Raw genomic sequence first — 15,096 nt, 5'->3', positions numbered from 1 at the left:
GAGTTCCTGTCTCGTCTCATTCTGCCTTATATTTCTCCCTAGTGTTGGAATTAAAAGCATGAATCACCACCACCTGGCCTCTATGGCTAACTAGTGTGGCTTCTGGTATTAAAGGTGTGTGCCACCACTGCCTGGTTGACAAGTGCGGCTGCTTTGTACTGATCTTCAGGCAAGCTTTATTTATTAAAACACAAATAATATGCCACTATACTACTGATTGAATCACATACATTGTAGTGATATTTTGTTTATGTTCTTACAAATAAAGCTTGCCCAAAGGTCAGAGTGCAGAGCTTAGCCACTAGAGGCCAGGGAGTGCTGGCACACACCTTTAATTCCTGAACTAAGGAGACAGAGGCAGACAGATCTCTGTTGGTTCAAGGCTAACCTGGGCTATGCAAGATTGAATCTCTAAAAGAGAAACAGAATTTACACAAAGGTTATCCTTGCACTTGGGATCCCATGCCTTTAATCCCAGCACTAGGAAGGTGGAGACAGGAGTGATAGGGACTGTTAGACAGGCGACAGGAACATAGGGTCGTCTGAGGTTTGGTGTGGACAGCTGCAGCTGGAGGTTTAGAGGAGACAGATACAGTCTGGTGATGCAGTCTGAGGACACGATCGCCCCTTCAGTCTGAGCACTGGTAGAGGTAAAAGGTCTCTCTAGTGCCTGACACTCTGCTTCTCTGATCTTCAGCATTAACCGCTATATCTGACTCTGGGTTTTTAGTATTAAGAACAACTAGAATTCATGCTTCAATACATTATCTTCCCTAAGCTCCTAACCATGGGGATTGAGAAAACCTTGGTCTGAGGGATGCACCTCTATGGTAGAGCACTTGCCTGGCATGCACAGGGCCCGGGTAAAAACTCCAATACCAAAGAAAAAGTGGAGAGGGAGACAGCTAGGATCCAAAAGTCACCATGTATTTATTTCATGTGTACCATTGACTCAGGATATGTATTGATGATTTAAGTTCTATCTAATCAATCCTGAAAGCTACTTCAATGCCAGGCCTAAGAATGAGGGGCACTCTAGACCGCCTTCAACTGTACTGTGGGTAGAAGCGTCCACTGACCCTGGCTGAACATACTGCTCCCGGTGTAGTGTTCACTGGAGGGAGTCAGTCTGTCCCGTGTCACAGTCCAGGGCCAGGCAGTGGCATTAGCCCTCCAGGTGGCTGTAGCACCCGCTGCCCCTCTGAACTCAGCCTCTTGAGGGAAGTAAAGACCAGGAAGAAAGAGCATGTCTGGAATCTAGCAGTGGGGCAGCCTTGGCAGGAAGCTCCTGAGCCAGCCGGGCTAAATAGCAAGACTCTCCCTATGTAGAAAACAAATAAATGCATAAATATTTTTTAAAAGAACATGAAACTGAGGGCCCGAGGGGTGGCTCAGGGGTTAAGATCACCGGCTGCTCTTCCAGAGGTCCTGAGTTTAGTTCCCAGCACCCACATGGTGGCTCTCAGCCACCTGTAATGAGATCTGGTGTGCAGGCAGAACAGTGGACACATAGTAAATAAAGAAATCTTTAAGAAAGAAAAAGAAGACAAAACTGTTTCTTCCTAGTTGTCATCCTTCCTGTCCGCGAATCTGGGTTTAACCAGATAAACGTGGTCTGCTCATATATTTCTTTCCCCTTTTCTCGTAGCCAAAGGTCTGGGAAACCTGAAGAAGATGAGCTTATTTCATTTGACTCGTTTGTCTGATATCGGGGAGGGGATGGACTCCATAATTGAGTCTCTGTCGGGAGAACCCTGTGACCTGCAAGAGATGAAGCTGGTGGCCTGCTGTCTGACGGCGAATTCTGTGAAAACCCTAGGTAATCAGGGGAACCCTTGCGTCCCTCAGTGGACGCACAGCAGAACACGGACGCTTTGTCCAACTCAGAATTAAAATTATTAATGGCAATAAGAGAGGACTGCAGAATAGTTGAAGAATTATAACCTTAAGAAAAAGCTATAAGTAAAATTTTTTTTTAAATTCCCCATCTAAAAACATCTCTCACCCCAATTTCCACCATTTTTGTCATGGTACCATAGTGTCGTGATAATAGTGCATCATCATATATAATGATGGCAAAAGAGGATTGCCTCCATGTTATAGGCTTCCTAGTCTTCCCTTTGCTCTGTTATGATGGACTTAGAATACAGTGATACACCACTTACTTCAGTCTTTTGAGTTCCCAAATATCATGCATACCAATTACAGAGAAAACTTTGCATATTTTTCAATAAACTCTTCAATTCAGACATGTCTTAAAATTGAGAGTTTGGGGCTGCAGACATGGATCAGCAGTTAAGATCACTGACTGTTCTTCCAAAAGACTTGGGTTCCATTCCTGGCTCGTACACGGCAGCTTACCACCATCTGTATTAGGTCTCAGTGATTCAGTACCCTCTTCTAGCACACACGTGGTACCCAGCCATGCATGCAGGCAGGACACCCATACAGGAAGTCATTTTTAAGGATTTAGTTTTTGAAAATCGATTTAATATTATTTATCTGTCTCACTATATATCTCTGGTTAGCCTGGAACTTGCTGTGTAGATCAGTCTTGCCTCGTGAATGCTGGGTGAAAGGTGTGTCGCTCTGGAAGTCATCCTATGGGGGCTAGAGATGACTTGGAGGCCAGGAGAGTTTGCAGCTCTTCCATCAGACCTGAGTGGTTCTCAGCACCCACTTTTGGCAACTCACACCGGTCTGAAACTCCAGCTTCAAAGGATTTGGTGCCACCTTCTGGCCTCTGTGGCAACTGCACTCCCTTGCATATCCCCTCACATAGAAACAAACACACACACTTACGAATAAAAATAAATCAAAAAATAAGAGTATAATAGTGCTGGGAATCTCTAAAGACTGCCATGTTTACACTGATATAAACTTACAGCTGAAGAAGCCAATGGTTGGAAAATCTAGACTGATACTGGGAACATAAAATGATTAGAACATGCCTTCATGTCTCCACTTTCACCAATAAACTATAACGGAGAAGAGAAAATATAAATATTGATGAAAACTTCATCTGCTTTTTAAATAGAAATTGACCTTTAATTTGTTGTAGTAAAACCTTTTTTGCTGTGATACAAAGTACCGTTTTAGTAATGGTATCTTGTTCTTCAGATCCCTAGTGCCTACCACTACCTGTCACATCCCACCAGGGCCTGTGACCTAGGAGACTCCGACCCTAAAGCTGTGTGAGAAACCAATCAAGAACCATTGAGCTGTTCTCAGTTGTTTGAGACGGAGAACAGCTGAAGGTGGAAACTTGTGCCCCTTGAAAAGCCACGTGAGACAGTTTATCCCTTTAAGAAAATGTGAGAAGTGTCCAGGTGTGGTAACGAACACCTTCAGTCCCAGTACTCAGATGCCAAAGGCAGGGGGATTTCTGTAAGTTTGAGAGTTTGAGGCCATTCCAGGCTACCTAGTGAGACCCTATCTTAAACAAACAAACAAACAAACCGAGTTCAATAAAGAATAAACTACAAAGTAGTGTCTAGAATTACAAACTCTATATTCCATGCAACTTCAGGCACCATGTGATGTGGATTTACTGATCCAAATATAGGGTTAGGAGACACCTGCGCATTCAGTCAAAGCCATGGGAACCAGGGGTCCACCCACCCTACTTCCTTTGAGGAATAATCAAGTCAAATAACAGTGCGTATAGCCGTCAGCAAAGACAACAAAGACACAGAATCCTAAAGATATTGGTAAATGCATATATGGTTACTTGAAAATGTTATCTTTTTTCTTCCAGCACAGAATCTTCACAATTTGGTCAAGCTGAACGTTCTCGATATATCAGAAAACTACCTGGGAAAGGATGGAAGTGAAGCTGTACAGGAACTGAGTAAGAACGGCAGCTCCTCCAGCAGTGTGCTCTTTGCTATGCGTGCTGGGTAGTCAGAAAGAACAGCCTGCAGCTGGGCCTCGGGACCCACACGCACCCTGCTAACTCATCTTCCTGAGGGAGGATGTTTTCTTAACTGCTTTCTCAAGTGCTGTCTTAAACTGCCATTGAGGAACGTGGCCCCACGTCTTTTTTTTTTTTTTTAAGTTTTACTTAATTTGGGGGCTGGAGAGGTTGCTCAGTGCTTAAGAACACTTCGATGCTATGCAAAGAGCCTGAGTTTGGTTCTCAGCATCTAAATGATGGCTCACAAACATTTGTAACTCTAGTTCCAGGGAATCTGATGCCGCCTTCTGAGTTATGTGGGTACCAGGCACAGATGGGTGCACATACGTAAATGCAGGTGAAACACTCATACACAAAAAAATAATAATTGAAAAAAATGATCTGTGTGTGTGTGTGTGTGTGTGTGTGTGTGTGTGTGTGTGTGTGTGTGTGAAGGATGTATGCACACATAAGTGTAGGTGCCTGCAGAGGCCAGAAGAGAGCGTTCCATCTCCTAGATGCTGGAGTTACAGGTATTATGAGTCATTTGGCCTGGGCTCTGGAATAATGGAATTCAGGTCTCCTACAAGAGTAGTGCATGTTCTTTTTTTATTTTTTATTTTTGGTTTTTTGAGACAGGGTTTCTCTGTAGCTTTGGAGCCTGTCCTGGAACTAGCTCTTGCAGACCAGGCTGGCCTCGAACTCACAGAGATCCACCTGCCTCTGCTGGGATTAAAAGTGTGTGCCACCACCGCCTGGCGAGTAGGGCACGCTCTTAACTGTTGAACCATTCCTCCAAGCCCAAGCTTCTGTCTTCTGAGTCATCAGTTTCAGTATCTTCATTGTACCTGAGGCTCTTCCGGTTTGCCAACAACAAGGAAGCTAGTGTTTGATGCTGACGATAAATTTGCTTAAGGATTCAGTGATATGGCCTTTTGTACCCCCAGGCTCATAAGACTGGTTTATATGCATATTGTATCAACTGAGTCATCCAAGGACTGCAATAATCTTATGCTGTCTGGATGTAGCAAAGGACTGTGCATGAGTTCTCAGATGAGCAAAACATTTGGAGTTTTGTGTTGAGAGGGGGTTTTACTCTGCAGCCTGCAACTTGTTAAATAGACAGGGTATCCTTGAAATCACGGCGATCCATCTGCCTCTTTCTTTTTTTTTTAATTTTCTTTTTTTATTTTTGGTTTTTCAAGACAGGGTTTCTCTATGTTGCTTTTGGAGCCTGTTCTGGAACTAGCTCCTGTAGACCAGGCTGGACTTGAACCCACAGAGATCTGCCTACTTCTGCCTCCCAAGTGCTGGGTTTAAAGGTGTGTGCCACCACCGCCTGGCTTGCCTCTGCCTCTTGAATGCTGGTACCAACAGGATTTTTATTCTGATAATGTTGTTACAGGAAAACGAGGCAGGGAAACCACCATGCTCAGACAGTCAGTGGAGGATCAGGAAAGGCTGATCATTCTCTTCATGACTCTGAGCAACTAACTGGACGAGTTCACAGTACACAGAGGCTTTTTAGGGTGGGCTTAAGTTTCTATCAAGGCCACATGGCAAAGGTAAAAATGACATTCACTAGGAATGGTGGTGTGTGCTTTTGACCCCAGCACTTGAATAAGCAAGCAGATCTCTGTGAGCTTGAGGCCAGCCTGGTCTACAGAGTGAGTTCCAAGCCCGTCAAGGATATGTCTCAAAAGAGAGAGGTGTATATGGAGGGTAAGGGCATTTTTCTTTTTATAAAACAAGACAACTGCAAACAGCTGCTTTACCAGACACCTAAATAACCGTTTCTCCCCGGGTGGTCTTTGCGGCTCTGTTTCCTCTCTTTGGGAACAGTAAGATTTTTGAGGTGCCACAGTGGCACGTGGTTATGACAAAGTGATATATATCTGGAATTCACTTCAGAAAAACACACGAGTCTGGTCGGGATTAAGCAGTCTATCCTATGATTTGTTGTTTTTGAAGGTTGCATTATTAGTAATAGTTTTGTGATTACTACAGTGTTTATATATTGGAATATTTTCTTTTCTTTTCTTTTTTCTTTTTTTTTTTTTTTGGTTTTTCAAAACAGGGTTTCTCTGTGGTTATGGAGCCTGTCCTGGAACTAGCTCTGTAGACCAGGCTGGTCTCGAACTCACGGAGATCCGCCTGCCTCTGCCTCCCGAGTGCTGGGATTAAAGGCGTGCGCCACTACTGCCCGGCCATTTTCTATAAAAAATAATCAAGAAAATGTAGATTTGTAGTAAAGATCAAGCAGCCTACAGGGTCACCAGATTCAAAGATCATTCCTTCATCCTCATCCTGTGCAGATTTTAGGTTGATGCTATTCCCGAATCATTCTGTTTCTAGTTGGCAGGCTCAGCATTCTGACACAGCTAACCACACTGATGCTGCCGTGGGGTACGGATGTGATCATCACCCTGCCCAGCCTGCTGAAGCAGCTGCAGGTGGTCCCAGGGCTCCTCAAGCTTGGACTGAAAAACTGGAGACTCGGGGACGCAGAGATCAGAAGTATAGGTAGGTCTGTGCAAACAGGGCCAAGAGAGCAAAGACTGACTTTAAACAGAGCTCCCCCTCCTCTTTGAGACAGGGTTTCTCTGTGGAGTCCTGACTGTCCTGGAACTCACTCTGTAGACTAGACTGGCCTTGAGCTCAGAGATCTAACCTTCCTCTGCTTCCCAAGTGCTGGGATTAAAGACAAGCACCACTACCACCCAGCTTCCTCTTTCTTATTTACTAGGGTCTTATTTCTATTGAATATTAATCTCTGAAAAATTTTATTTTGAAGGTTTTTTTCCCCCTTCTTGTTTTCCCGTGTTGTCTCCTGCTGTTGTTTGAATATGTCTCCTGAAACCACATGCATAAAACAAGACCCATGGCACAGCTCTGGGAGGTGGGAACTCAGATGTGGTCAGCTCATGGCCCACCCTCCTGGATGAGAAATGCAAGTGTAGATGGGATTGAGACCGGAAGACTGAGCTCGTGCTTACTTTTCTTCACCCCTCATCCTTCCGCCACAGGGAGAGACAGGAGAAGGCCTTGCCGCGCGTTAGTCCCTCAGCCTTGGCCATGAGTCAATACGTGTCTGTTTGTTGTGACGTGTACCAGCCTGTGATATTCTACCACAGCGACACAAAACAGTAATAACACCCCTTTCCGTGGGTGTTGAGTTGAAACTCAGTCTTCTTTGTTGGAGTCTGCTCTCAGATGGCTCTTCTCATATTGTAGAGTGAGGTACAAGCTGAGAAGACTCTTTGTGTCTAAGGGAGAAGACTTAAAAAATTATTCTATGTGTAGGACTGCTTGCATATGTGTATGTAAACCATGCATGGAGCCAGAAGAGGGGGTTGGATCCCCTAGTATTGAACTTATGGGTGGTGTGAGAGTTGGGAACCAAATCCTGGTCCTCTGCAGGAGCAGTAAGTGCTCCTAACTCCATTCTAACCCTCCAGCCCTGGAGATGACTTTTGATTGTTTGGCTGGGGGGCAGGGGTGGTGGTGGTGGTGGTGCAGGAAACCAGACATGCAAGTGGCTTTGGAGGCAACTGAGAACCTTCCAGTCTTCCTCCTAGAGCACACAAGGCCAGTTACTGGTGTCCTGGGACGGGGGAGGAGCAGTGCCTGCTGCTTCTGCGTACGGGCTCTCAGGTCCCCTCTCACAGCACCTTACAGGTCATCTTGTTAGTGGGTGACTTCACGTTAAGTTGTAAGCTCAAGGCGCCAAGGACTATGCCCTGTGTGTGGTACACGGCAGATAAATGCTTGCTGAATACATGGCTAGTGCCATCATGTATTACTTAGGGCCTATTTTCAGGCTCCAGGTTCCAGGGTCCAGCCTAGCATAGTGGGGAAACGAGAAGCAGGAATTGAGGAAGCTGTCACATTGCATCCACCAATTGGTGACAGAGAACAGGAATCAATGCATGCATTGGGCTGTTTAGTTTTCTTCCTCCAGTCAGGGAATGGCGGTACCAACAGTAGGCAGGCCTCACCGCCTCAATGAATGCAATCAAGAGAACCCCCACAGGCGTGCCAAGAGGCCCATCCTGCAGGTGATTCTTGATTTGGGCAAGCTGACAGTTAACGCCAGCTGACCTGACAGGGGCTCAGGAGAACTGAAGGGTGATGTTAGAGATGTCTGCGGAAGGCACGTGAAGTTTGGCCATTTGCAGTCTCCTAAGCCTATAGATGGCCAAGCTCCAAATGCCCAGATTTTCTTCCTGTTGGATCTAGTTTGATCCCGATCCAGTCACCAGAAAGCATGTCCTTAGACTGTGGAGACTACTGCTTGTTTTTCCTTCCTGTGTTTGCACACAGTCTGATAATCACCCAGGAAATTCAGCTAAGATCCTCAAACTGAAGCAGAGAGCCACAGAAGCAGCTTGACTTTTCTACATTCCTATGGGTAGTGGAAAGAAGTCGCTCCCTGGGGAGAAAGCCCACAACCTGGAAAAAAAAAAAAAAAAAAAAAAAAAAAAAACATTTTGAGTTCCTGCTATGCTGGGAATAAAATGGGGTGCAGGCTGGGAGAAGAAGAGTTTTGACGGCCTACAGAAAGAGTTAGAAAGGGAGGCGAGGGCCGGTGTGCCTGGTGAGCTGGGCACAGCCGTGGCTGACTGGAGCCTAAAGCTGACTCCCTTCCCATCCTGTAACACACAAATGTGCAGTCCAAGCAGATGGGGCAGCTGCACCCCGCACATCTTTCCCTGACAGCTGCTACTCTGACTCCTTCATTCCTTATTTTTAACTTCATGGTCATAGCTGTTGTCATGTGGGCATGTCGAGCCTCGTGGGAGGAGACAAGTGAGAGCCGATGGCTACTTCTTTTCAAAGTGACCTGGAAGTGACACACCTCATTTCTGCTTCTGTTCCCTTGGTAGAAACTTAGATACATTTAACAAGAGGTGTGGGATTAGCAGTTTGTCGTCTAAGGGAGTTAAAGCATAGAAAATGGGGTGGAAGGACGGTCTCAGTAGACGGTAGCACAGATCTGAGAGAAGGCAGATGCCTGGGAGCCACCTCCTCACCTGGGTTTCCTCACTTCCTCCTCTTCTCTCTCGATTATGGCATTTGTGGTCTCTGGTGTCTGCAGCACGTCTGCCCAGGACCTTCTGGCTTTCATGGTTTTCATTGTGTAATTCTGATAGGTCTACCTTTATATGTTACTTGACCTTTTTCTTTTGCAGCTTTTAATATTCTTTCTTCATCCTGTATGTTTAGTGTTTTGATTAATATGAGCAAGGGAACTTTTTTTTTTGGCCCAATCTATTTGGTGTTCCATAAACCTAGTATTTCATAGGCATGTTCTTTAGGTTCAGAAAGTTTCCTATGAGTTTGTTGGATATATTTTCTGTGCCTTTGAGCTGTACTTCTTCAATTCCTATTATTCTTATGTGCAGTTATTTCATGGTGTCCCAGACTTCCTGAATATTTTTTTGTTAAGAATCTGTTGGATTTAACATTTATTGGGCTGATGAATCTATTTCCTCTATTGTATCTTCAACTCCCGAGATTCTCTCTTCCATCTCTTGTATTCTGTTGTTTATGCTTGCATCTATAGTTCCTGTTCATTTACCCAGTGATGTGGGAATGGTTTCTTATTAATAAAGAAACTGCCTTGGCCCATTTTATTGGATAGAAAATTAGGTAGGCGGAGTATACAGAAGAGAATTCTGGGAGAAAGAAGGTTAGAGGAGGAGTCGCCATGATTCTCCCACTCCAGACAGACGCAGGTTAAGATCCTCCCTGGTAAGCCAGCTCGTGGGCTACACAGAATATTAGAAATGGGTTAGAACAATATGTAAGAGCTAGCCAATAAGAAGCTGAAACTAGCAGGGCCAGGCAGTGTTTGAAAGAATACAGTTTCCGTGTAATTATTTCGGGCATAAGCTAGCCATGCGGGCGGCTGGGTGCCGGGGACGCAGCCCCGCCGCTCCTAACTTCAACAACCCAGATTATCCATTTCCCTTGGTTTGTGTTCTCTTCAGTTTTTAAGTCTTGAACTGTTGCCTCCACCTGTTTGATTTCTTTTTCTTGGTTTTCTTTAAGGGATTTGTTGATTTCTTCCAATTTTTTGTTTGTATTTTCCTCTGTTTCCTTAAGAGAGTTTTTTATTTCCCCTGTAAGGGCCTCAATCATTTTCATAAAGTTATTTTTAAGGTTGTTTTCTTCTGCTTCATCTGCATTGGGATGTTCAGGTCTTGTTGCTGTAGAACCATTAATTTCTGGAGGTGTCATATGCTCTTTGTGTTGCTGAGTGTATTCTTACACTGTTGTCTACCCATCTCTTCCTCCAATCAGTACATGTGGAAACTGTGCCTCAGGAGGACCCTGTTTCTCCAACTGGTGTAGTTGGAGGCTGTGTCTCTGTTGATTGTTTTTCTAGGTGCAGGCAGGGTAGAGCCTCCGGTGATGGCTCTTCCAGATGCAGGGGCCTAAGGCTCGAGTGGTCAGCAGCCTAGGTGGTTGATGCAGTTGGGTATTACATACAGGTTATGGTACTGGGGGCTGGCAGGGACACAGGTGCTCTTTCCCAGAGGAACGTCTTACCATAGTTTCTGGAAGTTGCTGCTGCTGCTCACACTTCTACTCCCCAGAGGGGTCTCTAATTTTAAAAACAACTCCTCAATATCTAACAGCATCTCTCACACTTCAGTGTTTAATCAACTTCCATTTCCAGGAGGAATCAGACTAAGGGAGAACGCACACATCACTTCTATCTACCTTTTGTGCTCATCTACATTAGGCCTTAGGAAACAGAGTCCATAAATATCACGGGCACCGGCACAGACGGCCTGTAGTTCTTTCCTCCCTGGGCGCAACTCTGCTCTAAACATGGTCATTTTAAAATGGAAAAATGCTTCATACATGTGTACAGAGCTCATTTAATTTAATGTCTTTCAATTAACATACTTACCTCTTCCCCCAGGTGACTTTCTGGAGATGAATCCTCTGAGAAACCTGCAGCAGTTGGATTTAGCGGGAAATCGTGTGAGCAGTGATGGATGGCTTTCCTTCATGAACGCATTTGAGAACTTTAGACAATTAGTATTTTTTGACTTTAGTACTGAAGAATTTTTACCAGATGCTTCATTGGTGAGAAAACTTAGTCAAGTATTATCAAAGTTACCTGTTCTGCAAGAAGCTAGGCTCACTGGGTGGGAGTTGGACGACTATGACCTCAGTATCATTAAAGGCACTTTTAAGCTATTAATTGATTAAGGGAACCCAAAGCCACCAAGTACCTCAGAGACTCCTTCACTTTTAGTGGATGATAAAAAAATTCTTGGAGAAAGGGACTGGAGACGGCTCAGTGGTTAGAAGCCCTGGCTGCTCTTCCAGAGGACTTGAGTTTTGATTCCTGACACTCACAAGGTAGCTCATAACCATCTGTCTCTAGCTCCAGGGGATACAACACTGTCTTCTACCTCCCTGGGTATCAGGCAGGCAAGTGATGCACATAAGCATGCAAGCGAAACACTCATACACACACAATAAAATTTAAAAATCCTTAAAAAGAATCTTAGAGAAGGAAGTCCAACATGACAAAGAAGAGGGAGGGGTTTGGCCTCATCTGCACTTAGGACTAACTGGATGTCCTTCGCCTGCTGTGCACGTTCCTGTTACTTGGCCCTAAGAATTCAGGGTCACAACCTGATATACCATGCTCCTCTGTACTCAGTACGGCACCTGGCCTATACAGAACTCAGCGAGTCCTGGATGGATATGTGACAACTAAATTACTAATAAATAAGCCAAAACTGTCTAGAGAATAAGCTTCATACGTGCTACTTAATTACCTGGCTTACTGCAAACACTGTGGAGTGAACAGAGAACCTTCTCACATGAGACATTACCAGACTTGAAAGGCACGTGTTCCGTAAAACAAACACTCATCTGTATGTGCGAGTGGCAATCATCTGTCCTATTGCAAAAGCACAGGCTTTGTTAAAATTAATAAAAAGGGAGGAACTGTATTGGCCAAAAAATGCAGGCCCATTTCCACCCTGTCTGCCGGTCAGAGGGTTTGGAGACTGACAGGCGTAATTGCACCTCCTCAGTCAGGAGGTGGTGCCTAGCTCTTTGGAAATTAAGACAGCTCAGTGCCATCCTGAGGGCTGGTCAGGATATGCAAATGTATTTCTGCTCCTTTCTCAGTAACTATGAGGTCACCTGGGAAAGGGCGGTCTTCAAAATAGGGACCGAGAGCACCTCAGCAACCAAGATGACAAAATGCTAATGATTTGATGTTTCAGAGAGGTAAGGCCATTGACTGTGTGAGTTATCCTTTTGTATCATGTTAATAAAGGCTTTTGTTACCTTCTCCCGCAGTTTAGGTTGGGTTTAAAGGCTATAGAAAAATAAACACGGGTAAATTTCAGGATTTCAGTCACTGGAATGCCCTCCTGATACTTTCTATGTTTTCTGTCTTATTATTTTTATGCATCATAATCTTTACTTATATTTCTTCAATTCCCATGCCTCTACCCTGGTAAGAAATGTTTTTGTTGAGGCCGGTCCTCGACATCCAGTCATCGGGCTTTGTGGTAATAAGTGTCTTTATCTGCTAAGCCATCCACCAGTCCCAAATGGGCATCTGTGGTCAAGTAAAAATTGACAGTTCAAAAGCAGCGCAACCTACTGGGTGGTGGTGGCGCACTTTAATCCCAGCACTCGGGAGGCAGATCTGAGTTCGAGGGCAGCCTGGTCTACAGAGTGAGTTCTAAGACAGCCAGAGCTGTTATAGAGAAACCCTGTCTGGAAAACACGCATACACATGCACAGACACACAAAAGCAGCTCAGCCAGAGGCTTGAAACTCAGGATGTCTCCCAGGAGATCATTGTATGTAATTCCAACTATGACCTCAGAAGTTAAAGAGGGAAGGAAAACTGTATTCTTTTCTTTTATACCTTGCTCTAATCTCTGTACCCCACAGAACTATGGGGGATCCCCTGCTCTAATCTCTGTACCCCACAGAACTATGGGGGATCCCCTGCTCTAATCTCTGTACCCCACAGAACTATGAGGGATACCGTGCTCTAATCTTTTGTCTACCACCTTCCAAAATAACCCTTTCCCACAAAGGAAAAAGAAAAAAAAATGTCTAAAGATGTAAACACAGAACAGTCTGGGGGTAGCGGGGACGAAACACGAGAACCGCGTTAGCCTGGAGTTCATTCTCTGCTCCATGGCACCTCGGGGCGCTGGTCTGTAAGTTACGCTCACTGTTAAATAAAAAGTTCTTGGTATAATATCTACTTAGCAATTGGACACATCTTGTGCACTTTTAATTATATAAAATTTTAAACCCAATCATTAAAAAATCAACTAATTCTTTCCCCTCCCTCCCTAACTGTGCAAATGAGAAATGGTTACAAAACTATTGATATATAAGAATGCCAAGATTGGGATAAAAGTCTTTTATCCATTATTAAGTCTGTTAAAAATATCTTGACTAAAATATCCAATTTTACAACAAAAAAATATATTTAAGCCAGGCAGTGGTGGTGCATGCCTTTAATCCCAGCACTTAGGTGGCAGAGGCAGGTGGATCTCTGTGAGCTTGAGGCCAGCCTAAGTGAGTTCCAGGACAGCCAGGACTACACAAAAAGAATCTGTCTTAAAAAACTAAACAAAACAAATCAAAACTCTATCTATCTATCTATCTATCTATCTATCTATCTATCTATCTATCTATCTATCTATCTGCATGTATATACATGTATATGATGTTTTATTCATAAAATGAAACATTTTAAAGCTAGTTTATTAAAATGAGACAAAACTTCCATTACTGTTGGTGTTTATGTAACATAGGTTACATCAGTAAACTGCCATGTGTTCGTTTAAGCTAAGAAGGTGCTGTGGAAGTGGGGTCACCCCACTCCCATTTCAGACCCAAACAAGTCTCAAAGCGTCCTCCGACACCCCATCTGGGGACGGACAGACAGAGAGGGAGAACAGCAAAGCAGCCCAAGGTTAGAGCATGCGCCCTGAGAACAGCTAGGTGAGCCACTTCCACGAGGGGTTAGCAGTTTGCCCCTGATACGGAGGTGCCCGAGGAGGGAGAGAAGCTCAGTCAGGAACTGTAGTCTCCTTTAGTTCCCAGGTGCGTCTGTAGGGTGCGGTTGCCTCTCACCAGATGATTTTATCTCTGTTGCTAATTGTCTTTCGCTTGGAAGCCTCCCTAGAAGGGACACTCTGCTCTGCCAGACTCTACAGCTCTGCGGCTGGCCGCCTTACAGGAGCTCCCCAGGGGGTTTCAGTCGGATGTTCCCGGCGCCCGGCTGATGATGTCTTGCTACCTATCTTCCTATCTCTTGCTGTTTTTTTTTTTTTTTTTTTTTTTTTTTTTTTACCTTGACTTGCTATAATCTTAATAAACTTACTCATTCAAAACCAAAGTCTAGCTATTGTAGTCAATGGACAATTGACTAAATGTAACATAGAAAACTGGAATTTGTTTTTTAATTCATTCCATTTTACCAAAGGTTTGGTATTTGTAACCAAATAAAACACTGAGAAGAGGGCTGGAGAGATGGCTCAGAAGGTTAAGAGTATTGCCTCCTCTTCCAAAGGTCCTGAGTTCAATTCCCAGCAACCACATGGTGGCTCACAACCACCTGTAATGGGGTCTGGTGCCCTCTTCTGGCCTGCGGGCATACACACAGAATATTGTATACATAATAAATAAATATTTAAAAAAAAAAAAAACAAAAAAAAAACACTGAGAAGAGTGGACTATCTACAAATGTACTTACATTTGTAAATGGAAAAACTTTATTCAAAACCCATTATTTTAAAATGTAGAATATACCTGTATGGTGGCTCAAAACCTACATCCCAGCATTTGGAAGACTGAGGCAGGAGGATTATGAGTTTGAAGCCAGCCTGGTCTATACAGCAAGGCCCTGCTTCAGAAGACTAAAAAGAGTTAAATTGTGCTATGTAGTAGAATATGTCTCACAATTTCTGATAAAAACTTTTGCTTTTTATTTAGCAAGAAATGATCAGGAGGACCTCAAAAATGTACCAATTAAGCTTAGAAAAGCTATAAAAGAGACTTTTACTTTTCAAATGGACACTTAGGCTTTCATTTCCCATGGGCAGACACGCGGAGCACTGGAGGGACGAAGTGTTCTTAGGAAGGGGCACATGGCCTTGCTACTGGAGGTCAGGTCAGGTCACACCACA

The 15,096-nt window shown here is 44.2% G+C and overlaps 1 protein-coding gene across 6 annotated transcripts in view; it reads left to right on the top strand.

Moving 5' to 3' along the window:
• Nlrc4 (NLR family CARD domain containing 4) overlaps positions 1-13,545 on the top strand; it is a 33,610-nt gene extending 20,065 nt beyond the window's left edge. For all 6 annotated transcript variants that reach the window (XM_050162951.1, XM_050162950.1, XM_050162949.1 and 3 more), the window contains 4 exons: positions 1,649-1,819; positions 3,758-3,850; positions 6,251-6,418; positions 10,830-13,545. In XM_050162951.1, coding sequence (XP_050018908.1) covers positions 1,649-1,819; positions 3,758-3,850; positions 6,251-6,418; positions 10,830-11,122 — 725 coding nt within the window. In that variant the 3' untranslated portion in view covers positions 11,123-13,545. The remainder of the gene's footprint in view (positions 1-1,648; positions 1,820-3,757; positions 3,851-6,250; positions 6,419-10,829) is intronic.
• Positions 13,546-15,096: the final 1,551 nt, after the last annotated feature.

This window comes from Alexandromys fortis, unplaced genomic scaffold (genome assembly GCF_014885135.2).
Source record: "Alexandromys fortis isolate MF-2015 unplaced genomic scaffold, M_Fortis_MF-2015_v1.1 scaffold_148, whole genome shotgun sequence".
NCBI lineage: Eukaryota > Metazoa > Chordata > Mammalia > Rodentia > Cricetidae > Alexandromys > Alexandromys fortis.
The sequence above is the reverse complement of the archived record's forward strand: the minus strand, read 5'-3'. Positions and strand labels throughout refer to the sequence as shown.